This window comes from Epinephelus moara, chromosome 5 (genome assembly GCF_006386435.1).
Source record: "Epinephelus moara isolate mb chromosome 5, YSFRI_EMoa_1.0, whole genome shotgun sequence".
Lineage (NCBI taxonomy): Eukaryota > Metazoa > Chordata > Actinopteri > Perciformes > Serranidae > Epinephelus > Epinephelus moara.
Window position 1 is genome coordinate 4,387,698 of NC_065510.1, and position 24,043 is coordinate 4,411,740.

Sequence of the window (24,043 nt, forward strand, 5' to 3'; positions counted from 1 at the left end):
CATATATAGAGTAAATAGGATTGGTCCGAGCACAGAACCTTGCGGAACTCCAAAACAAACTTTGGTACATAAGGACGATTCATTATGAACGTCAACAAACTGAAAACGACCAGATAAATAAGATTTAAACCAGCTTAGTGCAGAACTTTTTAGGCCAATTAAATGTTCCAGTCTCTGTAGCAGAATTTGATGGTCAATTGTGTCAAACGCCGCACTAAGATCTAATAAATACTCAACAATGAATTGTTTGGATTTTGTGTAGTCAAAGGTCACTGTGACCTTACGTCCTTCTCATTTCGTGAACGCGATATCTAAAGAACGCCTCAAGAGAGTTTCCTCAAATTTGGCAAAAATATCCACGTGGACTCAACGATACACAAAACATGTTTTTGGCCATAACTCAAGAATTTATATGCTAATTATGAAAATATTTCACACTCGTATCTACTAGAATAAAATGATGAAGAGATGACTTGTTATATCCAAAAGGTTGATTTTATGAAGTCATCTGTGCGACTGTGTGATTTAGCCGCTCACCTGTCCCCCTGCAGGTCTGATGTACATGCTGCTGAAACACCTGGTGGACAGATACAACATGTACTATGCTTACCTGCCCTCCAAACTTGACAAGAAGATCCACTCGGGAGCCGTCACCCAGGTGGTGGCAGCTCCCATCCTCTGCCTCTTCTGGCTGCTCTTCTTCTCCACTATGCGCACAGGTGAGCCCCAGCAGGTGACACACCTGTAAATATCAACATGTATTTGTTGTTGTTGTTGAATGCTGAGTGATGGTAACTGCTAATACGCTATCAGGTTTTGAGACGCCGACCTCCATGTTCACTCTGGTGGTGCTGATCGTCACCATCGTGGTCTGTCTGTCTCACGTCTGCTTCGGACACTTCAAGTACCTCAGCGCTCACAACTACAAGGTACCGCCACTTTATTATTACAGGTTCTACAAAAACATTAGCCTGGAAATCCAGACCCCAATCTAGAAAGATTTAGGGTCTGGCCATGAGTAATGAAAATGGCCCAACTCGAGGGGCGGCACCAAGCATGCATTTGTAAATATCACTGCACGCAATTTGATAACACTACGGCCAATCAGAACAATACACACGGTGACGTATACGCTTAGCTACCAGCGGAGCTAACTGGTAGATTAGACTCTTGCTGTGTGACGTATACGCTTAGCTACCAGCGGAGCTAACTGGTAGATTAGACTCTTGCTGTATCCAGTCGACAAAACAGCAAAAACGTCCTTCTTGCAAAGGAAAGACTCGAGCACTGTCTTCTGTTACTCTTTTAGAGAAAAAGCCAAGTCTAACTCGTTCATTGTAGCGGCCAAAGCCGTTTCAAACAACTGGTGTTCATCCGTAGCCGTTTACTGACTGATTCTGGACTTCATCGTCGCAGCGCTGTCGTCATCTGTTTAGCTTGCCTCTGGCCTGCCTATATCAGATACACCGATGTGATTGGTGCAGCTCGATTTCATGGGCATAGGTAATGAGCATCATTACTGATTGCCAGAGTGACTTGCTAAGCAAATTCAAACTGTGCTCTCGCGAGAACTCTGGATTTCCAGGGTACAAAAACATGTAGGAAAAAGAAGTGTTGCTGTTCAGCGCCCTGTCTCACTCTGTGCCTCCGTCTCAGATCGACACCAAGGAGAATGACGTGGACGCTGTCGAGAATGGACGTCCAGCTCGTCCGTCGTCCTCCCCCACTACCAAATCTCAGGTGAGTGGATCCAGCTAACCCGCGCTAGCTCTATTTATTAGCTTGCTACAAACAAGCTGTAACTGTTGAGGTTGTTAGCTCGCTAAAAACAGCTCCTGAGTTAGTAGTTAATTAACAAACTAGCATAGCCTTTGAGTTTGTTAGCTTACTTATGAACTACATCTGTATTTCTTGAGCAGGGTGTCTCTGCAGACCGGAGGCGAAGTCAAAGTAGCATCAGTCAATCAGTTTTAAATTCAGCCAATCACCTCACAGTATTATAAGGGGGAAGAAACACAGTCAGGACATTTAGACATTTACATTATTACTTCAACCAAAAAGGTTGTGATGATACAGCGGGCTAATAAATATTTGTAGGATTGTTATTGTAAAAAACAATCTTAGCCCCGGGATCAAAACTGCCCGCTGAAAGTAGAAGTAGACAACTTACCGACTAGCTAGTACACTAGTTAGCTACACTACATTAGTGAGCTACGGTTGCTAACACTGTCTGCTTATCAGAAAACGTGGTCTTTTTTTTAGATTCTTAAACAGACAGTGGATCACAGGTGTTCGTTACTAGCTAGCAGCTGGTAAAGCTAGCTAACGCTGTCTGCTTATCAACATCTTTAACCACTGCTCATTTTAAAAAGGACACCACAAGTAAATGTACTCTATGTTGGGATTATCAAACAGACAATTGACCATAGATGTTTGTTTCTTCGCTAACGTTAGCGAGCCTTCCATTTTGCAGGATTGGGCCCGTGTGTTATGAGAACTACTCCTAACGTACAAAAGAATGTGTTTTCTTGTGGTGGCCTTTTTAAAAATGGGCAGTGGTTAAAGTTACTATATTCTGTTATGATCAAGGAGTTGATAAGCAGACAGCGTTAGCTAGCTTTACCAGCTGCTAGCTAGTAACAAGCAAAGAGCATGTTTTCTTGTGATGGCCTTTTTTTAAAATCAGCAGTAGTTAAAGTTACTAACATTAAACTTCAGTTACTATAAATGAGTTGATAAGGTAGGCCCAAGCCAGTGATCATCTTCTGAATGTTTTTTGTCAGTCTGCTGTATCATTTCATACTCTGGCGATCCTCAACTTACGGCCCGCGGGCCAAATCTGGCCCCCAAGGGGGTACTGGGTGGCCCCCAACCATTTTCTGTTTGTGAATGAAAATAAATTAAAATACAAAATAAATAAGTACAATTTTAGAGTGCATAAAAATGATCAAAATGGAGCTTGTTTTTGAAATAAGTGACAGGAGAGGATCCCCCAGACCCCCCCACAGAGGTCCACTTTATGCCTCAAATGTCCTCAACTGCTCGTTGACATGACAGAGTAAGCTTCTGATTGGCCAAATAAAGTCCCTGACAGTTACCACACCCACTCAACGTCTCCTGTCTGTAGACACATGAACTTGTAATTCTTGGGGTTGTTAGCTTACCAACAAGCTAGCTTTAGCTTTTGGCCATCGTGGTTTTGTCTGTCCCCGCTGGTTAACCTGTTGTGTCTTCTGTGGTCTAGCAGCAGCAGCAGCAGCAGCAGCAGCAGCAGCAGATGTACATCGCCCAGGTGCTTCAGGACCCAAACTCAGACGAGCCGGGCGGTGGCAGCGGCGAGGAGGACCGAGGGTCGTCCCAGGACGAGGAGATGCTGAACGGAGGGAACAGCATCAATGAGGCGGATTTTCAGTCAGGGGAGGACAGTCTGATCGCCAACGAGGTTCACCAGTAGCGGGGGGTGGAGCTAGAGGGTGGGGCGGAGCTAGTTGAGGGTCCATACCCACACAACAGTTACAAAATAAAGCTGACTGGAGAATCACCACACACATTAACACACACGCATACAGACTGACTGACACGGTTAGCTCCGCCCCCTCCCAGCTCGAAGACTTGACCTTGACCTTTGACGCCGGCGCCGGGTCGTCAACATCCAGTCCTGCACGTCTGTGTAAACTTGATGGACGTCAAACTGTCTCCACAGGAAATCACTGTACATAACCACAAAGCCAAAAGTTTTTGTTTTTGTTTTTTTCTCGGGATTAGGGGCAGGGTTTAAAAATTCGTGCCTGGGCTGGATTTTGTTCGTTCGCACTCGTGTCTTGACTCCTGATCCCACCGCGGGTCGCCGGGACTTGACCCGTCATGGGGGCAAAGCTGATGCTGACGCTGTCTTTTTCTGGTGAACGTCTCCAAACAAACCTCCGTCGTCACCACCGTCCTCCAACATCGGAGTGCTAAATAAGTCGCCAACCGCCAGCTCTCGTAGTGGTAGAAGCCTCGCTTACGCAGACGCATCGCAGTCTCCCTTCCCTGTTTCGCTGTTTTCCTTTTTTTTGTGGAACCTGTGCATCATGGATTCTGCTGCTGTGTTCGACACATCACCTGGAAGTTTTTTTTGACCTGCCAAGATTTGGCTGCATGTTGATAAAAGTGCTGTCTGGATTAATGACGTCACCACCCTCGGATGATGTCATTCATCATGGGACTGTGGTGGCCAGTGAACTCGCTACATCCCCCCCCCCCCCCCCCCCCCNCCACCCCCGGTCTTAGCGGCACATCCTCCTGCCTGCCGGTGGAACATTTGTGGCTTCACGCTCAGCTTCCGTTGGACCGCTCCTCCACCGCAGAACCACTGAACTCAACACGGGAGTAACTTTGTTTTCTGGTTTTGATTTCACCCGAACTACCTTAAATCATGAAACCTGACAAAGGGAACGGGGATGTTTGTGTCTGTGTAGGGTTAGCAATCAGAACTCTTTTCATTCATGGGGAGAACTTTGTGAAGACACTCTGACAGAAGCAGTCGAGTAGTTTGAGCTCGGGTAGACGCAGAAGAGCAGCGCTTTTCGTCTGGACCGTCTACCCTCGATGCCTGAAGCTGTCAGAACTCTCAAGGGAAAATGTTTTCTGTTTGTGTGCGTTTTGAGGCGTGCACTGTGTGTGTGTGTGTGTGTGTGCGTGCGTGTCTGCGTGTGCGTGTGTGTGCATGCGTGTGTGTGTCCAGTAGCTTATTGTACGCCAACCTGCACCATGAAGGGTTCAGTAACATCACCAGGTAACTAAAACGACATCTGCCGAACAAGTTGCAGTGCTTCTCAACCCAGTCGTCTCTCTACTGTAGAATTAGTTCCAAGACGTGTTTTTCTTCATTTTGGTTTGAAAAGGTTTTGAGAGAATTTGATCTTTGACGCCTGCAAACACCACCGTCTGTTTTCCCTGCTGCAGTTGAAGCTCAGATATTATAAATATGATATTTAAACCAAATGTTGTGTACAGAACAGAAACAGGTCCAGGACATGGTTAGCTTAGCTTAGCAGACTGGAGACTGGAAGCAGAGAGAAAATGCTAGCCTAGCTCCAACATAGTAAATCTTTCTGATTTACGTTTTATATCTTCTTCTTATTTTCTATCTGCATCTCTAAAACAGCCAAGTTTGAGATTACAGGGCTCCCATAGAACCATCTTGTTGTGCGTCATAACCTTTATGTCTTGTTTTCAGGAATCTGCGTTGCTGCCTTTCTTGGCCAGGATTCTCTTGTAAAAGAGGTTTTAATCTCAATGAGTCTATTACCTGGTTAAATAAAGGTTAATAATAAGAGTCATAAAATGAATTGAATTCATTAATCAAAAAAAAAAAAAAAAAAAAAAACAACGCTGTAGGAACCCTGGATTAAAACACAAATATTAGTTCCTTGGTCCGGTTAGCTCAGGGTTAGCTTTCATGTCTGATTAAGAGGTCGATTCTTGTTAGCTAACCCACTGCATCCTAGTCAGCCAGGAGTAGTAAACTAGAGCTGAGGGTCAAGAGCTAGCCGACAGTTAGCTTTCTTCCAGTTAGCTATTTTTCGGTTAGATTTTGTACGGTTAGCTATCTAACAATTAGCTTTCTTACAGTTAACTTTTTTTCCGTTAGCTATCTTACAGTTAGCTGTCTTACAGTAAGTATTCTTAAAGTTAGCTATCTCACAATTAGCTTTCTTACAATTAGCTTTTTTACAGTTAGCTTTCTTTAAGTTAGCTTTCTTACAGTTAGCTTTCTTACAGTAAGCTTTCTTACAGTTAGCTGTTTTTCAGGTAGCTGTCTTACAGTAAGCCTTCTTAAAGTTAGCTTTCTTAAGTTTAGCTATCTTACAGTTTACTTCTGGCGCTTGACCTTTCAGATAGCTATCTTTCATTTAGTTTTCTTACAATTAGCGATCTTAGAGTTAGCTTTCTAACAGTTAGCTATCTTCGCTATCTTTCAGTTATGTTTCTTTCAGTTAGCATTCTTAAGTCAAGCTATCTTACAGTGTACTTCCGTCGCTTGACCTTCTGTTCTGGACCAAACCACATTGTTTATTTTCAATAACGTACGGGTAGAAAACTTCCGTATCATGTATGTAAAATCAAACCATGCTGCACACATGCTGCCTCAGCTGATTAGTTTTTAGCTGGGAAAAAAAGGCCCACCTTCAAAAAATCAACATCAGTTTAATTGTTCGCCATATTTACAATATTTTGACCGCTTTACGTCACGGTCAGACGGCCTTCTGTGAGGGGGAACACAGGAGTTAGTCTGCTGCTGTCTCCATCAGTTCATGAAAATATACGTTAAATATAGTGAACGATTCCTCCATTCATTTTTTTTTCTAGGCGTCTGAAATATGTTTTTCCTGCGGCTCGTCCACAGCGGTCAATTGTTTAGCTTCTGTTTTGGTAGATTTAGTTCATTAAAGACGTTAGCAAAACAACACAGAACATAAAATAATCACATCAGACAGGTCGGACCACCATGTTTAACTATAGAACGTTAGTTACGGCTAAAAGGGACAATAAAAATAAAGGTTGCTGATTTCTCTACAATTCAAATCATCCGCCACGGTGATTCAGTCTGAACAGCATGGAGAACAATCTATCAAGTTCCAGGCTCGCAATCATGCTAGCGTTTAGCTTGGTGGCTACAGTAATTCACCAACATGACTGTGAGTCATTGAGACTCAGAACTAAATATTTCCCGATGACAGATTAATCTCACTGTGACGTGTCCTGCTGGGACAGTGTCCTCTGATGGCTATGCTAACAGTCCGTGCTTCCTGTCTTTGTGCTAAGCTAGGCTAAACGCGTCTTTCGCCTGTTGCTGTTTAACAGATCCTGACGTTCGTTTCCTGCGCTGTAAATTTTCACCTCGAGAGGTTTTTATGAAAATTAAGCTTCAGCTGAATTTACTGACAATGTGAAAATGAGCTTCAGCTGCAGCGCCAACAATTTCAGGATGGAGGAGGTTCAGTCGTCACTTACCCATGATCCTCCTGGTGTCTGATGATGTGTGCCAGCCGGGGCCTGTTTGAATTCTGATTGGAGGGTTTTGGAGGAAAAATGGCAGCATCTTCCTCTTCCTTCTGTTTTAAATTTAATCTCCTCTGAGTTACTCGAACTTTACGGAGAAGACGCCAAATTACTGGAGTCAAAGTCCCAACTATTCCTGACTTCACGTGTTGGACAAGTGTTTCCATATTTAGTTATGTTTAAGATATTTTAGTGTCACCAGGAGGACTCGGCTCTGATCTGCCCCCCAGTGGACAAACTCATTCATCCTCCAAGTGCTCAAAACCAACAAAAACAAAAGCAGCTGCTCGTATACGCGCACATGTTGTTGAAAAAAGAGTATGATATTTGGGAGTGATGGAGGGAAACGGATGCCCTCGCCTTGGCACCACCGCTGGGATTGGTCTCTATGGCAACAGGGCCAGGAAGGCGACCTGACCTGGCTAGCATCATCAGGAAGCAGGAGGAACTTTTTCAGAACTCAACAGGTTTCAGTGCAGCGACGTGACGACGAAATAGTCTCAGGTGTTGTTTGTTTTCCTAAAATAATGTTTACATCAGTTTTTGTTGCTCGCTTTGATTTTTGCCATGTTGTGCAGAGTGTGTGTGTGTATGTGTGTGTGTGTGTGTGGACACAGAGCTGGACTATGAAAGCTGTAGCCACCAAGACATAGGAGTGAGTTGACGTCGGTTGGCGGCTACACGCCGGAGAACCTGCAGCGTTTGTGTCCAGACGGTGTTATTTTGAATTTAGTTTTCTCTTCACCTACAGCGGGGCGTCTGTTGTCAGGCGCTCCGGCCGTGATTGTATGCACACGAAACTGAAACTGAACGAGAGCTCAGTGGGTGGACGTGAGGTCTGAAGGTTCAGCTCAGCGGCTCTCAACCCGACATGAAAAGGAAACGAGATGGATTCTGACAAAGTGATGCTCATACTTAGTTTCCCTAAAATAAAAACTTGATCATCATCTGGTCTCCCGAAACAGACAGGACGTCCAGAGGAGACCCTAAAAATGTATTTTCTTAAGTAATGAAACTGTTTTCAGACGCTCCTGATGGACACTGAACTTTGACCCTGATCTGAACAGAGAGAAGAACTAAATATGAGCTACATTTGTGATGAGATTTGTAGTCATCAGTAGGAACCACAGTCACTCTCAGCTTCACAGAGACTTGAAATAAAGTGAAAACTTAAGCGCCAGTCTGATCCTCAGAGTCTCTGGACACAAGATTTAATGGAAGGTTTTAACCAGTACGAGTCATTGTTTTCTGCCACATCTGTGAAATTAGGAAGAACTTTGTGTTTGTTATTTAAACATCAGCAGAACTCCACCAGAAACTGATGAATGACTTCACGTTAAAAACACAGCCGTGAACGTTTATCATGTGAGTCAGTCGTCATCAACAACCTGCACCGCTGCTAACACACACACACACACGTAGCACAAACGTGATGCAAGCGTTTTCCAAATTACACACAGAGTCCATGCAAAGATGCAAACTCACAGCGGGCGATGTGGAGACATGACATTTGTGCCATGCGTGTATTTGCGCGAGTTAGATTTTTTGAACGTGAGCAAGAAATTAGCATGACGCTGTATTGTGACAGCCTAGTGTTGAGATCTGGGTGAGATTCTCCTGACGTTACTGAGGTGGAAGACAAACATGAGTGAATGCAGAGGACAGCATGTCTGCGACGCGTGTCAGATATTTTGTTGAGGTGTGTCTGAGCAAAACACTCCGAGTAATTTAAGCTGGACTTTAAATGTGAAAATTAAACACCAGGAAGGAGTGATGCGGTGATGTGGTGCTGTGACAGGATGATAAATAATAAAGGGTGTTGTCGTCTTGGTTCAGAGCCTCCACGTTCACATCACCAGCCGTCAGGTGGACTTCACTGTAAATCATGCTAGCTGTTAGCTGCCTTCACCACTGAGTTAGTTAGCACAACCGTTAGCACAGCTGTTCAGGGTGAATATTCACCAGCTGCTAAATACTCCAAAAGTACACTCCAGAGGCGGTACATATGCGTGAGTAACATGACACCAGAATTTGCATCTTAAAAACAAACAAGTTCTCACCTGCAGGTCCACTCAGCAGCTGTTCTGGAGCTTTTCATCGTGTCACATGATCTTCGTCAGTAGATGACGTCACAGTTTTGATGAATTTCTGGTCCGTTTTAGCCTCACAGTTAAGATTCAAAGTTCAGTCCTGATCTGTTGCCACCAAATCACCAGAATAAATGTTGACATCATACGTTTCTGTAAAACCACACGTACGTTACATTTGTACGTTAATGTGTAGCAGATACATGTTTACGTTTCAACAACGCTGTGGTCAACCGTTGTTTAGGTCAGGGGTCGGCAACCTGCGGCTCCTCAGCTCCTCTCCAGTGGCTTCAATAGAAAATAATATGGAAATTATTTTTTTTTATTCTATTTTTTTTTAAGTTTTAATTTTTATTCATTTTTGTATGGCTAAAGTGATAATTACATTTTTCAGCTGTAAAAACATGTAGCCTTTATACAGATTTAAAAAAATGTTTTAACATTTTTCAAACCAAAATATGCATCATTCGTATGACCTGGCACCTTTTCCTCTAAAAACCTCACTAGCGATGGCTGCAGTCGTCTTGAGTCTTGGTCGCGAGGCTAGCCGTGGATTCCAAATCCAAAAAGGGAAAACAGAGAATTTAATAGTTCGTGGACAAATTAGTTTGCTTTCATCAACAACGCTGCAAAGTTAAAGCACCAAATCATGAAAAAGAAGCCACCGTGTGATTAAACATTTAGATCTGTTCGTGATGTTGGGGCTGAATTGGACTTAAAAGGCTGTTATCTTAATCATGAGGCTCAAACATGATCTGCAGCTCCAGGCAGATTATTGTTCAGTAAAAAAACAAAACAAAAATCACTTAATCATGTTTTGCCTTAAAATACATTTTGTCGCTGCAAAACAAAAAGACAAACGGTAGTTAGTTGATAACAGGCAACCTTGCTGCTACCATTTACTTCTGTTGTGCAATGTCCCTCTTTGACGACGCATCCTTGATGACGCTGGTTCAAGCTGATTAACTGGATAGCACCAAAGTTCCAAGAATCCTGAATGGAACCGGTTGAAGAACCAGAGCTAATTTGGTGGAAAGGTGGTACATGCGAATGTCATGACGAGTTCTCGATTCCCCAGAATCCTGTAAAATCGAGCTGTGATTCTTTTGGATATTTGATTTATATTTGAATAATATGGGGACGCTGCAGAACAGCAGATACCATGGTTTGTCACATTCAGTGTCCCAAAGTTTTGATGGGCACCAACAGTTTCAGGGACAAAGGTCTACTGGTTCTGGTTCCTTCTGGTCTGTTTTGGTTTCTTCCAGTTCATTCAGGTTCCTTCCGGTTCCTTGTTGTCTGCTCTGGTTCCCCCTGGTCCCTTCTGGTTTGTCCTAGATTACACTCGTCTGCTCTGGTTCATTCAGGTTCCTTCTGGTCAGTTCTGGTTCCTACTGGTTTGTTCTGGTTCCCTGTGGTTCATTCAGGTTCATTCTTATTATTTCTGGTTCCTAATGGTTCCTCCTGGTCTGTTCTAGTGCGTTCTGGTTCCTCCTGGTAGGTTCTGGGGCCAAGGAGCTGAACTGAAGGTTGAGAGTTGCTGCGTTTACTGACGCCTCGGTGTTGTAGGAACTGAAGATGCTCAGTAATAATAAAATGGGAGTCTGTGATATTTTTGTAACCTGCTGACTGAGGTATTTGATACTGACGGTGTATTAAAGAAACGTTGATAGCTGTGACGACGCTGTTGTAACATGTAACTAAAGGTTTTTAATAATCAGCCGCTGCTTTTTGCTTTTCTTAGTTTTTTTAAATTGTTGCTGAAGTTATTGAAGTTGTGAAAATGTGAACTGAAGACAGACGAGTGTGAAATGAAATGTCGGCTGCCGAAAGTGAAAACCTAACGTGTGTAAAATAAAATGTGTGTAAATAGCCATCGAACTGCACTGTTGTCCTCGGAGACGGACACAACTCAGCGTCTCATCTCACCGACTGACTCCAAGCTAACAGTCTATTGGTCCATTTCATGCTTTTAATTTATTGCTGTGACAATATTTATTTTTACTTTGGTTTCCAGGTTGTATGTACAGTGAAACATTTGTCCTATTTATGTTACTTGATCAATAAAATTGGCTTTCATCTGTCGAGGTGTTGTTTGTGTTTGTGGATGGACGAGTGGACACCCCCAGGTTCAGTCACATGACGGGGACAGTTAGGACCGAAGTCAAACGTGAGTATAAAAAACAGTCTTTATCCTTCTAGAACATTTATGTCAAAGCAGTTTCATTTCTTTCTTAATAAACGTCCGTAAATCAGCTGAGAAATCTAAATCTTAGTTCTGTTTCTGACACACTGACCACCACGTCCTGTTAAAGAGACCGGAACGTTTATAGGTTCTGCACTAACCTGGTTTAAATGCTCTTCATCTTTGTTCATGTACATGATGAATGGGTTCATAAATAAAACTGAACTTACCAGAGTCCAAGTGGACGTTTGTGCCAAACCTGAAGAAATTCCCTCAAGGCATTCTGGAGATATGCTGTTCATGAGACTGGAATGGGCACAAGGTCACGGTGACCTTTGACCGCCAAAATCGAATCAGTTCATCGTCAAGTCCACATGGACGTTTGTGCCAGATTTGAAGAAATTTCCCCATGGTGTTTTTGAGATATCACATTCACAACAATTAGACAGGTACCACAGTGACCTTGATCTTTGCCTGCTAAAATCAAAGCAGTTTATCGTTGAGTTCAAGTTTGTGCCAAATTTGAAGAAATCCCCTCCCTCTCAAGATACCACATTCATGAGAATGGGACAGGCGCGATGTCACAGTGACTGGTTTATTGTTGAGTCCAAACTCCCTCAGAGTTCTTGAGATATTGCATTCACAAGAACTAAATAAGGTCACAGTGACCTTGATCTTTGCATGTTAAAGTGGACATTCGTGCCAAATTTGATGAAATCCCCCCAAGCTGTTTTTGAGATATGGATCAGCCTGTGATTTATATGTTTGACTCTGATTTTGAATCCAGCCCTCAGTTGGTCGATGATTTTGGTTCCCACTGACCGTTGTTACGTCATTATGTTCTCAACTAATTATACAGTGTTCATCAGAAAAGATTTTACACTTTAGTCGTTCATCAGGATCTGATGTGAGATTTAAGTGTTCCCCTCAGTTTATAGAGCGGTGTGTAAACATATATACAACCAAAATATTGTTATATTATTACTAAAATTAATGTATCTATTGTCATCACTGTTTGTATCTCTCTGCTGTCCCATATTTTGGTGTTAGCATGTTAGCATGACACAAGACCTCCTCTCGATAACCCATCATCTCATCTTGTAATGTTTCCGTGGGAACAAACAGATCCAGACCGACGGTTAAAGTCGAGTAAAATATTTGGATGAAAACAGAATCAGTCAGAGGAAGAAAAAACAACGTCAGATTCAGACGTTACAGTTTATTTGTCACAGTGAAAGAAAACACATTTAACTTTGGTCACTTTTCATCATCATCACCATCATCATCATCACCATCGCTGGTTTCTGTCTCTCCGCTGAAGCCGCAACCTCTGCTGCATGTAACCATGGTGACAAGACACGAGGGAAACAAAGTGTGTTTCACACTGGCGTCTCCTCCTTCACCTGGACCGCCTCCACCTTCAGCTCCACCTTCAGCTCCTCCTTCAGCTCCACCTTCAGCTCCTCCTTCAGCTCCTCCTTCACCTCCTGCAGAAACAGAAGAATTCAGACTCTAAAAGTCACACACTTGCCTTCATTTGAAAGATTGACATCTAAATTCTCTCCAAAGTAAAAGCGAAATGAAATTTTGTTGCTTGAAAAATCCTGAGTAGCTGATTTACAGGTACAAAAAAAGAAGCACCATCCATAAGTTTGGACACCCCAAGACATTTGAGCTGTGAGACACCTGTTCCCAGGGTCTCAGATCTTAATGAGCTTGTTAGGACTCTGCATTGTTCACAGTCATCATTAGGAAAGGCCAACTGATGCAAATTTCAACTGACTCCTGAAACCGTGTCCCAACAATCAGCAGCCATGGGCTCCCTGAAACCGTGTCCCAACAATCAGCAGCCATGGGCTCCTCTAAACAGCTGCCTAGCACTCTGAAAGCTAAAAGACCTGATGAAGACGAGAAGAAGATAGCAAAGTGTTTTCAGAGAGCTGGTCATGTCATTCAGGCTGCTGTCAGCTCTAGAGTGGTCTCCTTTGGTCTGAATCAGGGACTCATGTTGTTCCAAAGTTGTATAATTGCCTAGAGTTGGTTCGTGTTCTCACGGCAGCATTTACAAGAGGACCAGATCAAATGCCTTGTGTGAGAAAGCTGCTCTTGATTGGTCAGAATTTCCATGTGGGAAAAATCCAGGAAGTAAAGCAAACGTTGAAGAAGAGTACACTTGCAAGATAAATGTGACACTTTCTAATGTCACAATGGAGGGACAACTACGCAGGTTGATTTTAGCGCTGCTCATCGTGGACTATATTGCTGTCATTGTTCATTTTAGTCAAACCATACAGTTTGAAAACGAGGCGCGGCTCCAACTAGAAAACAATGTTTTGATGCATTGGATGTGCTGAATGTGCATATTAAGGCAGTACAGGAGGAGGTGCACATTAATAATCCTCCAGGACTGTAACATGCTCATGTTTAACCCAAACAATGTGTCATCTGACTGCAGTTGCTTCACATCCAGGTCGGAACACCTTCTCACCACAAACCAAAAGCACCAGAGTTCCTTTGAACAGGACCAAACAGGGCAGGTGTGAAAGCACCCTTAGAAATGGCAGTTAACAGGAACTGTGGAGGTCAAGTTGAAAACTCTGTGAGAGAGCTGCTCGTAGGATTGTTAGAAAGGCAAATCCAAATCCCCGTTTGACTGCAAATAACCTGCAGGAAGATTTCTCAGACTCTGGAGTGGTGGTGCACTGTTCTACTGTGCAGCCACACCTGGACAAATATGACCTTCATGGAAGAGTCATCAGAAGAAAACCTGTCTTGTGTCCTCACCACGAAATTCAGCCTCACAGGTTTGCAAAGGAACATTGAAACAAGCCTGATGCTTTTGGGAAACAAGTCCTGTGGACTGATGAAGGTAAAATAGAACTTTTTGGACACAACAAGTAAAGGTTGCTGTCACAAGAGTTCAAGTATTTTGGGGTCTTGTTCACGAGTGAGGGTAGAACTGAAGAATGAGGTCACAGATACAAGCGTCTGAAATGAGTTTCCTCTGTAGGGTGTCTGGGCTCAGCCTTAGAGATAGGGGGAGGAGTCAGACATCAGTAGGGAGCTCGGAGTAGAGCCGCTGCTCCTTCATGTTGAGGTGATTCAACATCTGATCAGGATCCTCCTGGTCCAGCTGGTAGGAGGCCCCGGGGCAGACCCAGAACACGCTGGAGGGATTATAGATCTCACCTGGTCTGGGAACACCTCGGGGTCCTCCAGGAGGAGCTGGAGAGTGTTGCTGAGGAGAGGGACGTCTGGAGTGCTTTGCTCAGCCTGCTGTCCCTGAGACCCGGCCCCAGATAAACGGTTGAAAATGAATGGACACAATGAGCAAAGGTGTGTTTGGAGTACAAACTGTTTAAGATGGGGTGGATGGATGATGCTTTGGGCTTGTGTTGCAGCCAGTGGCACGGGTAACACTTCACAGGTAGAGGGAAGAATGGATCAATTAAATTCCAGACATCACAGTATCTGTAACAAAGCTGAAGATGAAGAGAGGATGATCCGTAACACACCTCCAAATCCACAATGGACGACCTCAGGAGGAGCCAGCTGAAGGTTTGGCCACGCCCCTCACAGTCCCCCGACCTAAACATCATTAAACATCTGTGGATAGAGCTCAAAGAGCAGAGCATGAAGACGGCCCAAGAAGAAATCCTCCTGAAAGACTCTGAGCTGGATACAAACAGTGTTTAGAGGAAGGGGGCGCTACTGAGCACTGACCATGTAGGGGTCCAAACTTTAGCTTCAGACCCTTTTTATTTTTTGTTATTTTGACACTGTAAAAGATGAAATTAAAAAGCTGGATCTTAGTTCATCTTCTATTCATCTAATATTAAACCAGGGGTGCCCGAACTTCTACATGTGACTTTTACTTAACTCTTCTCATGACTTTTACTTTGACGAGGCCACACTTCCTGTCTCAGTACACAGACATTAAACCTGTTTTGTTTTTTTTAAGATATATTTTTGGGCATTTTTGCTTTTAATTGATAGGGAAGCTAAGCATGAAGGGGAGAGAGAGGGAATGACATGTAGCAAAGGGCCACAGGCTGGATTCGAACGCGAGCAGTTGCGGCAACCGCCTTGTGCATGGGGCGCCTGCTCTATCCACCAAGCCACCAAAACCCCATTTTAACTTTGGTTTAAATCGTCAGTCTAAACAACCATCGAGGCATGAAGAATGCATGAAGAGACAGAAACCTGATCAGCCTCCACCCGCTGCTGCAGCTCCATCACTTCCTGTTGAGCCTGCAAAACAACAACAAAGGAAAGAGTCTGACCTCACTTCCTGTCGTCAGTGTGTGAACGTGTGACAGATGTTCCAGATGTGACTCTGACCTGCTGCAGCTGTTTTTCCAGCTGCTGCCGCTGCTCCTGCTCCACCTGCAACCTGACAGACATCTGCTGCACCTGAGACTGCACCTGAAACAGAAACACACACACACACACACACACACACACACACACACAGTGATCAGATATATCAATAATGAATCAATAATGAAAGGACCTGCTACCTTCGACATACAACCTATGTCCTAGGACATGCTACCTTCGACACACATACTGTGATCAAGGACATGCTACCTTCTACGTACAACCAGCATCCTAGGACATGCTACCTTCGATGTACAACTTGCATCCTGGGACATGCTACATTCAACATACAACTTGCGTCATAGGACATGCTACCTTCAACGTACATACTGCGTCCAAGGACATGCTACCTTCAACATAAAACCTATGTCCTAGGACATGCTACCTTCAACATACAACCTGCATCCTAGGACATGCTACCTTCAACATAAAACCTATGTCCTAGGACATGCTACCTTCAACATAAAACCTATGTCCTAGGACATGCTACATTCAACATACAACCTGCATCCTAGGACATGCTACCTTCAATGTACAACTTGCATCCTGGGACATGCTACATTCAACATACAACTTGCGTCATAGGACATGCTACCTTTGACATACATACTGCGTCCAAGGACATGCTACCTTCGATGTACAACCTGCGTCCTAGGACATGCTACCTTCGATGTAAAACCTGCGTCCTAGGACATGCTACCTTTGACATACATACTGCGTCCAAGGACATGCTACCTTTGATGTACAACCTGTGTCCTAGGACATGCTACCTTCAACATACAACTTGCGTCATAGGACATGCTACCTTCAACGTACATACTGCGTCCAAGGACATGCTACCTTCTACGTACAACCAGCATCCTAGGACATGCAACCTTCAACGTACAGCCTGTGTCCTAGAAACCTGCTACCTTCGACGTACAACTTGCATCCTGGGACATGTTACGTTCAACATACAACTTGCATCATAGGACATGCTACCTTCGACAGACATACTGCGTCCAAGGACATGCCACGTTCAACATACAACCTGCATCCTAGGACATGCTACCTTCGACACACATACTGTGTTCAAGGACATGCTACCTTTAACATACAACCTGCGTCCTAGGACATGCTACCTTTGACTTACATACTGCGTCCTAGGACATGTTACCTTTGAAATCTGGCCTGCAGCATGCAACATGGGCCATGAAACCTTGCCCTGCTACCTGGGACGTAAGACCTGTGGTATGCAACCTTCGACATGCAAACTGCAGCATGTGACCTTCAACATGTGATGTGTGTGATGTGGTTCAGACCTGAGCAAGCTCCTCACAGCAGCTCTGGGTGAAGCTGGCCTCCTCCAGCTGTTTCTCCAGCTGAGCCTCCAATAGCATCAGCTGCTCCTTCAGCTAAGACACAAACTCTACGTTAACGTCCAACATCAAGTTTTCACCTGCTTTGATTTCAAGAGGACAGACACGGGGACACAGACCTGCTGAGTGTTGTCTGTCTCTGTCCTCTGTGATCGGACTTCATCCTGCAGCAGCTGCAGCTGATCCAGGACCTGCAGACAGCAGCAGTCACACACTGAAGACCATGATAACCTGCTCATCATGTTACAGACTGTATTCATTGTATTTATGATGATAAAAAAGATGACAAATGTAAATCAGCTGCAGTTCATCCGATCTGAATAAAGAGACGCTGAGTCAAAGGAGCTCAAGTCTACATCTACCCAGACTTCTCTGCTGGTTTGGTCGGGAGGCACTGGGGGTTTGATGCAGTCAAGAAAAAACTACGTGATCGCGACATCAAATACATATTGATCTATCCCTGCACGTTGAGAGTTGTCCATGCTGGTAAGACTTAATTCTTTCGCATTCCAGATGAAGCAGAGACATTTCTTGGTGAGCTTTCCTCCACTGACTCTGACATGACAGCGTAACGCTAGCGGCCGATGGCTAATGCTAACATTAGCACGAAACTTTGTTTTTTGATGAATCAATCAATCAAATTTATTTATAAAGCCCAATATCACAAATCACAATTTGCCTCATTTAATCTATCACTTGCAACCTGTGAAACCCCCTCATCTTGGAGATGTGCCAGAGTAACCCCTCTTCATAAAGGGCGTGATACTACAGACATCAATAACTATAGACCTATTTCAGTTATTAATAGTATAGCTAAAATATTTGAAAAACTAATATTTAATCAGTTATCGAAATATCTTAATGATTGTAATTTACTATCTCCACACCAATCTGGCTTTCAACCAAACCTTTCAACCACCACTGCTCTTTTAAAATTTACCAATGACATATTGTCAGCATCTGATAGCAACATGCCTACAGGTGCTATATTCATTGACCGTACTAAGGCATTTGACATGGTTGATCACTATCTCCTCTTAGATAAATTATATGCTATTGGTCTTTCTACTGATTCCTTGTTACTTTGCAACTCTTTCTTCATTACAGAAGTCAATGTGTTTCCTTTCAGCAGTCAGTCAGATTTCAAAATGATCAATAAAGGTGTGCCACAAGGTTCATCCTTAGGTCCCTTATTATTCTCTATCTTTATCAATGATCTTCCGCAAATCTGTTCTGACTGCCAAATTCATTTATATGCTGATGACACTCTAATATACTTTTCCAACTTGGACATTTCACAAATTCAACAGTCATTACATTCTGATTTCAGTTTAGTTCAAAAATGTTTTTCGTTTAATAAGCTTCATTTAAATAAGAAAAAATCACACACTATGCACTCGACCTGATTCTCTGCTTTTAATTAAAAACTGGCATATTAATTTTCTTGACGGAACAGCACTAGAATAAGTAGATGAATTTAAATATTTGGGCCCCCTGCTTGATTCCCAGCTATCTTTCAAACCTCATATCAACTCAATCTGCAAGAAAATATATGGTCGTCTGAAATCACGTTATCGCTCTGTTGAATGCTTCTCTCTACAAGTCCGGAATAGAATAATAACACAACTGATATTACCAGTCCTTGATTATGCTGATGTCATCTATGGGAACACCTCAGAAACAAATCTTTATCCGCTCACTGTATTATATAATAGTCTCTGTAGATTTGTTCTGAGGTGTCCATATAGAACCCATCACTGCCTGGTGTATGAGTCTTTGAACTGGCTGGCCCCCAAGTCCAGAAGGCAATTTCATTGGTCTTTATTTACTTTTAAGTGTATTTACTTTAATTTTCCTCAGTATTTGAAACAATCTCTGACTCCTTTCAATTCACAGTACAACCTCAGACATACTGATCATCTTTTTTTCTTTACACCTAGAATCAGCAAAGAAATTGGTCGTCGTGCATTTAAATTTAAAGCTCCATCTGATTGGAATAATCTGCGTTGCTCACTTAGATCTATCACCTCTTTTCATATTTTTAAATCATCTCTATTTATTAATGTTCAAACATCATGCTCTTGTTTTTGATCTTTTTTTTCTTTCTATAACCAATCTGTCTAAACTTGCTCTCCTCTTGTTCACACATGTATTTCATGTATGTACTTTGTGTAAACTATGTATGTTTAAGTGTGTCTATGCATGTATACATGTATGTGCATAAGTGTACACAGGTCTACTCTTACATGTGCATCATCACAGACGGTTTTCTGATTGTAACTGATTGTGTAATACTGGCTGGTGAGTGAGTGGCTAGGTTTGAGGGAGCCTTGCAGAGTATGTGTGTGGGTGGGTGTCTCTGTGTTTAAATGTTTGGTATTATGTTTTGTTTTGTATTTACCTTCATCAAGACTCTGTATTACTGATGAATGTATTTATGTTTGTATTATTTGTAAGGACCCCCTCGAAAATGAGATGGCACAAAATCAGAGATAATATTTCAGGATAAAAGTCACAAAACCTGGATAATACAACGTGAACGCATCAGCATCAGACACGATATAAAACTCTCACTGTTTGTTTCTGCTGTTCGGCTTCAGACAGTTTCTTCTTCCACACAGTTTCTTCTTCTTCAGAGCGTCGCTGCAGCACCTGAAGCTCCGCCTCCTGACACAGACACAAACAACAAACAAAAACGCTCAGGAAGAAAACCACTCATAATGAAGCAAAGCTGTAAAAGAGAAACTGATACAAAAGATAACAAAGACCAAGATAACTGTCAAAGAAGAAAAAAGGTTCACTGAAGAGCAGTTTTATTTTCAGGTTTATTGACAGGAAGTCGTTGTTTTACCGTTTCCTGCAGCACTTTAGTGTTCTGATCGAACCTTGTCTGCAGTTCGCTCTGTTTCCTGTCGGCCTCCGTCAGCCTCGACTGCAGCTGAACAAAAAACGTTCACAGAGAAGTTATGAAAAAATACATCTTAGAAAAATAATAAACAATTCAGACAAAATGTCTCATTAAAAAAGTTCCTGGGTTTTAGGGAAGTTCCTGTCAACATTTCTGAAGTTCTTCTTCCTTCTGGACAAAGTGCAAATGTTCCTGTTGTCCTGAAAAGATTTCTGAGTTTTAGTAAAAGTTCCTAAAAAACATTTTAGAGTTCCAAAAAAGTTCCTGACTTCAGACTGACGGACTTCTAGCAGAACGTCCTTTGTACCTGAAAAAGTTTGAGTTCTAAAAATCTTGTTGTCTTGAGTTCGTGTCTGAACACTGTGACAAGAAACTGAATTCTGATCAAACATTCCCGAGTTCACAACCAAACTAAACATCTAAATTTTGGTGTAATGTCCTTTAAGTTTATTAAAACATCAAATGTTCCAGAGTTCCTTAAATGTTCCATTTGATCTGGGACTTGAAAATGTCTCTGAATTCAGATAAAATGCTCCAAACAAAAAAACATTCCTGAGGTCTTAAGTAGGAAAAAAAAAAAAAACTTCATCAGTTACTTAAAAGTTTTCAACCAAAAAAAGTGTCTGCGTTTTATAGATGTTTCTAATTTCTGTGAAAACTCCTCAGTTCTCCGGCGTGCTCAGTGTGAGTGTATCATGTTCGACCAGAACGTGTGAAGAGTTTTTAGTTTCTGAACGCCTTTATCTGAGCTCTTGACTCGACTTCTTCTTGAAGTTCCTGAATAAGTTTTCCTCCCTGAATCCTTCGTGGAGTTTTTTGCTGCGGTCGTTCTCAGTGTGTGAAAAGTTGTCAGGTTTCGTGTCAGAGCACGACGTGTGTTTGTGGTTTTACCTCGGAGTGAGCGCTCTCTGCGACACTTTTATTCTCCTCAACTTTCTGAGTGAAACGTTGCAGCCAGTCGCTCTGCAGAGAAAACACACCTGCTGTTAACACCTGAGCTCGCATTCATAAAACAGAGCATAGGACCCAGACTGAAAATCTACATAAGGACAAAAGACAAAAAATATTTTACAGTTTCTACAGTCAGGGCTGGATGTTCCTGAAACACTTCCTCGGTAGAGACACAAACTGGATTCTTTGCTGATAACAACTCATTTGAATTTTCTCACCTAATATCAGTGACCATCATCATCAAGTCTCTGCTGTAGATGAATTAACATCATATCTTACACACAGACTGTGATGGTGACGGAGACATGAAACACTGTTCAGTGTCTGTAATATTCACTCAGTGTGCTAAAGAAGAAAAATCATATCGGCCGATGACGATGTTATCGCGCATCTCTAGTTCTCAGCACAGAAAACATTTGTTCTTTGGTTTGTGGTTTTGATATAGAAATATATAAATATACTGTTTTGGTATAATAAATAAACAAACAAGAAGCAGCTGACCGACCTGCTCCGCCTCCACAGAGACACCTGGAAACAGAACCTGCAGCGACGCCTGGAAGTCCAAACACAGAGCAGCAAACCTGGACTCCGCCTCAGTCTGAACACACGTGTGGAAAAATCAAAGTTTTTACAGAGAAACTGAACGTCGGCTTCACGTGACGAGTCCTTTCTTCAGATATTTAATCAACTGACCAGCGCTGCTTTCAGCTCCGCTTCCCGCTGCTCGCTCTGACGCTCTGCAGTGGAAAACGCTGCCATTTTGTCCTGCAGCTCCTGAAAGAAACATCAAGGACAAAGAAAAGTTTGTTAACTCCTCATAAAGTCTTTTTTTTTTAATTTAATCAACCTGAGTCTTTATTTCTCAACTGTTCAAACATCCCCGTCTGCAGAGCGGATGTGTTGGCGCCGACTTTATTTACAAACTGACGTTTAAAAAATAATGAAAGAAAATCAAGTCATAACCACGAACTGACCATCGTTCTATCAAGTACAGATGCAGCAAACAACATACAGTTGAAGGGTTCAATCAAAGCCTATCTGAGAGAGACTGGTCTGATGTTCTGGAACGTAATGATGTTAATGGTGCCCAGGATCTGTTTAAGCAGCATTTCATAGCTGCACTTGATATGGTCGCACCTCTGAGGGAATCAAGAATTAAACAGAGAAGTGCAAGCTGGATCTGAAATCATTGATCTGATCAGACAACGTGACAGATGTTTTAAAAAGTTGAAAAATTCCAAACTCAGCACTGACCACGACTAATATGTGTATTTTAGGAATCAGGCTGGCTATAGGCTATGGTACAGAAAGCAAAGTCAGAATTTTATACTGACTCTATTGTGGCAAACTCCTGACAAACTATGGAAAGTACTTAGTGACATGGGCCACTGCAAAATCAAGGTGAAGGTCTGGTAGTGTTGGACTAGTCAGTAAGGATGAGTTGTGTTTTGACAAGCAGCAGGTTGCCTGTCAGTTTAATAATATTCTGAGAACAGTTGCTGCCAGTCTGGATAATAAGTTGCCTCTTGCTTCAGGTATATTTATTTCAGTGAATAAGGCCACTGGACTGGATCTTATTCCTGCAGGTTCTTGAGAGATGGTGCTGGTGTAACAGCTAGTATTCTTATGCATGTCATAAATCTGTCATTAAGGCAGGGTGTGTTTCCAAATGAAATGAAGAGTGGAAGGATGGCCTTCCTTTTTAAGAAGAACAGCAGATGAGAGGTTTGAAATTATCGACCAGTTTCAATTCTGACGACTATATCAAAGGTATTTGAGCGTATTGTGTATGAGCAGGTGGAGGAGAATCTCGTCAGGCAAAAGTTGCTGTATGAATTTCAGTCTGGCATTAGAGCAACATACTCTGCTGACACCTGACACATTCATCTCTTTGATTAGATTCGTCTGAACGCTGATAAAGGAAACTATGTTGGTATGATACTTCTTGATTTGCAAAAAGCGTTCGATACCGTCAACCATGAAATATTAATTCTACAACTGCAGTGTGTGGACTTTAGTGAAACAACACTTAAATGGTTCTGTTCTTACCTCACAGAGAGGACTGTGGAGTTTGACACTTTCAACTAAACGTGTAACCTCACAGGGGATTTTAAAAGCCATGTTAAGATGTTTTTATGGAACAAAGTGAACGTAGCATGTTGAATGTTGAGATTCACTCACCGATTTTATTTATTTACGATTGTTTTATGTTTTTAATGTCTTGTATTTTAGTAATTGTGTCTTGTTTTGCTTCTCAGTATGAAAGTCTGTCTCGTCTTTGGTCTTACATGTTTGTTTGTCAACAACAAGGAAATGTTGGAAATAAGTTCTCGTACTTTAACATGTCACCCTTTGGATTACTGTAAATCAAAAACATATAAAAATAAATAAAAATATCAGAATTGAAACTTTGACTCAGTTTCCATTCAGACTTTATGAACTTCACAGAAATTAAGTTTTTATTTTCAATATACGACTTTGATTTGAAAAAGTTTTTATATCAAATTTCAACAAAAACATGTTTTCGTTGTGACGTTCACAGCGTTTTGATCTTCACTGTTTCTAAACGGTGTCACAGTTTGTGAATCTTGGTTAGTGTTGAGTCCCAGCTGACAGAGCCGACGTCTCGCGACGCGTTTTTATTCCTCCACTGTTGTTTTCGCTCTAACACTGAATCTGTGCGTGACCGTCGGCGTTCAACTCTCCTCCCCTGATGGTTCGAGTCGCTGACACCTGAACACAATCTGTTTCAGAGTTTTTCAAACTAAAACTTTATTAAACACGTCACATGTGACATGAAGGGTTTGATTTGGACTCACGTTGCCGTAGTTACGAGCCTGTTGCAGCTCCTCTCTGAGCTGCTGTAGCTCCTCCTCCAGATGCAGCAGCTCAGAGTCTTTCTCCAGACTGACAAACAACAAACACAACGTTAAACTACAAACACATCCATAAACAACAACAAACACAACCATAAACAACAACAAACACAACCATAAACAACAACAAACACAACGTTAAGGTGGTGTTTGTTGTTGTTTGTTTGTCAGCTATCAGGCTCCTCTCCTGTGGAATCATCTTCCTGTTACGGTCCAGGAGGCAGACACCGTCTCCACATTTAAGACTAGAC

General features: G+C 42.5%; 2 protein-coding genes across 6 annotated transcripts in view; one reads left to right on the plus strand and one right to left on the minus strand.

Annotated features, from left to right (window-relative positions):
* Nucleotides 1–11,219, plus strand: part of LOC126389809 (CSC1-like protein 2) — a 46,688-nt gene extending 35,469 nt beyond the window's left edge. For both annotated transcript variants that reach the window (XM_050043722.1, XM_050043723.1), the window contains 4 exons: nt 552–719; nt 814–929; nt 1,657–1,740; nt 3,245–11,219. In XM_050043722.1, coding sequence (XP_049899679.1) covers nt 552–719; nt 814–929; nt 1,657–1,740; nt 3,245–3,454 — 578 coding nt within the window. In that variant the 3' untranslated portion in view covers nt 3,455–11,219. The remainder of the gene's footprint in view (nt 1–551; nt 720–813; nt 930–1,656; nt 1,741–3,244) is intronic.
* Nucleotides 11,220–12,518: 1,299 nt separating this feature from the next.
* The window catches only part of rrbp1b (ribosome binding protein 1b), a 27,889-nt gene continuing 16,364 nt past the window's right edge, over nt 12,519–24,043 (minus strand). For 2 of the 4 annotated variants that reach the window (XM_050043710.1, XM_050043708.1), the window contains 11 exons: nt 23,736–23,823; nt 21,610–21,690; nt 21,422–21,514; nt 20,857–20,928; nt 19,909–19,995; nt 19,632–19,724; nt 17,177–17,248; nt 17,001–17,093; nt 15,661–15,744; nt 15,523–15,570; nt 12,519–12,806 (listed from right to left, as the gene is read on the minus strand). In XM_050043710.1, coding sequence (XP_049899667.1) covers nt 12,699–12,806; nt 15,523–15,570; nt 15,661–15,744; nt 17,001–17,093; nt 17,177–17,248; nt 19,632–19,724; nt 19,909–19,995; nt 20,857–20,928; nt 21,422–21,514; nt 21,610–21,690; nt 23,736–23,823 — 919 coding nt within the window. In that variant the 3' untranslated portion in view covers nt 12,519–12,698. Of the gene's footprint in view, nt 12,807–15,522; nt 15,571–15,660; nt 15,745–16,994; nt 17,094–17,176; nt 17,249–19,631; nt 19,725–19,908; nt 19,996–20,856; nt 20,929–21,421; nt 21,515–21,609; nt 21,691–23,735; nt 23,824–24,043 lie in introns of those variants that run through there. The other 2 variants (XM_050043709.1, XM_050043711.1) reach the window with 2 other exon arrangements.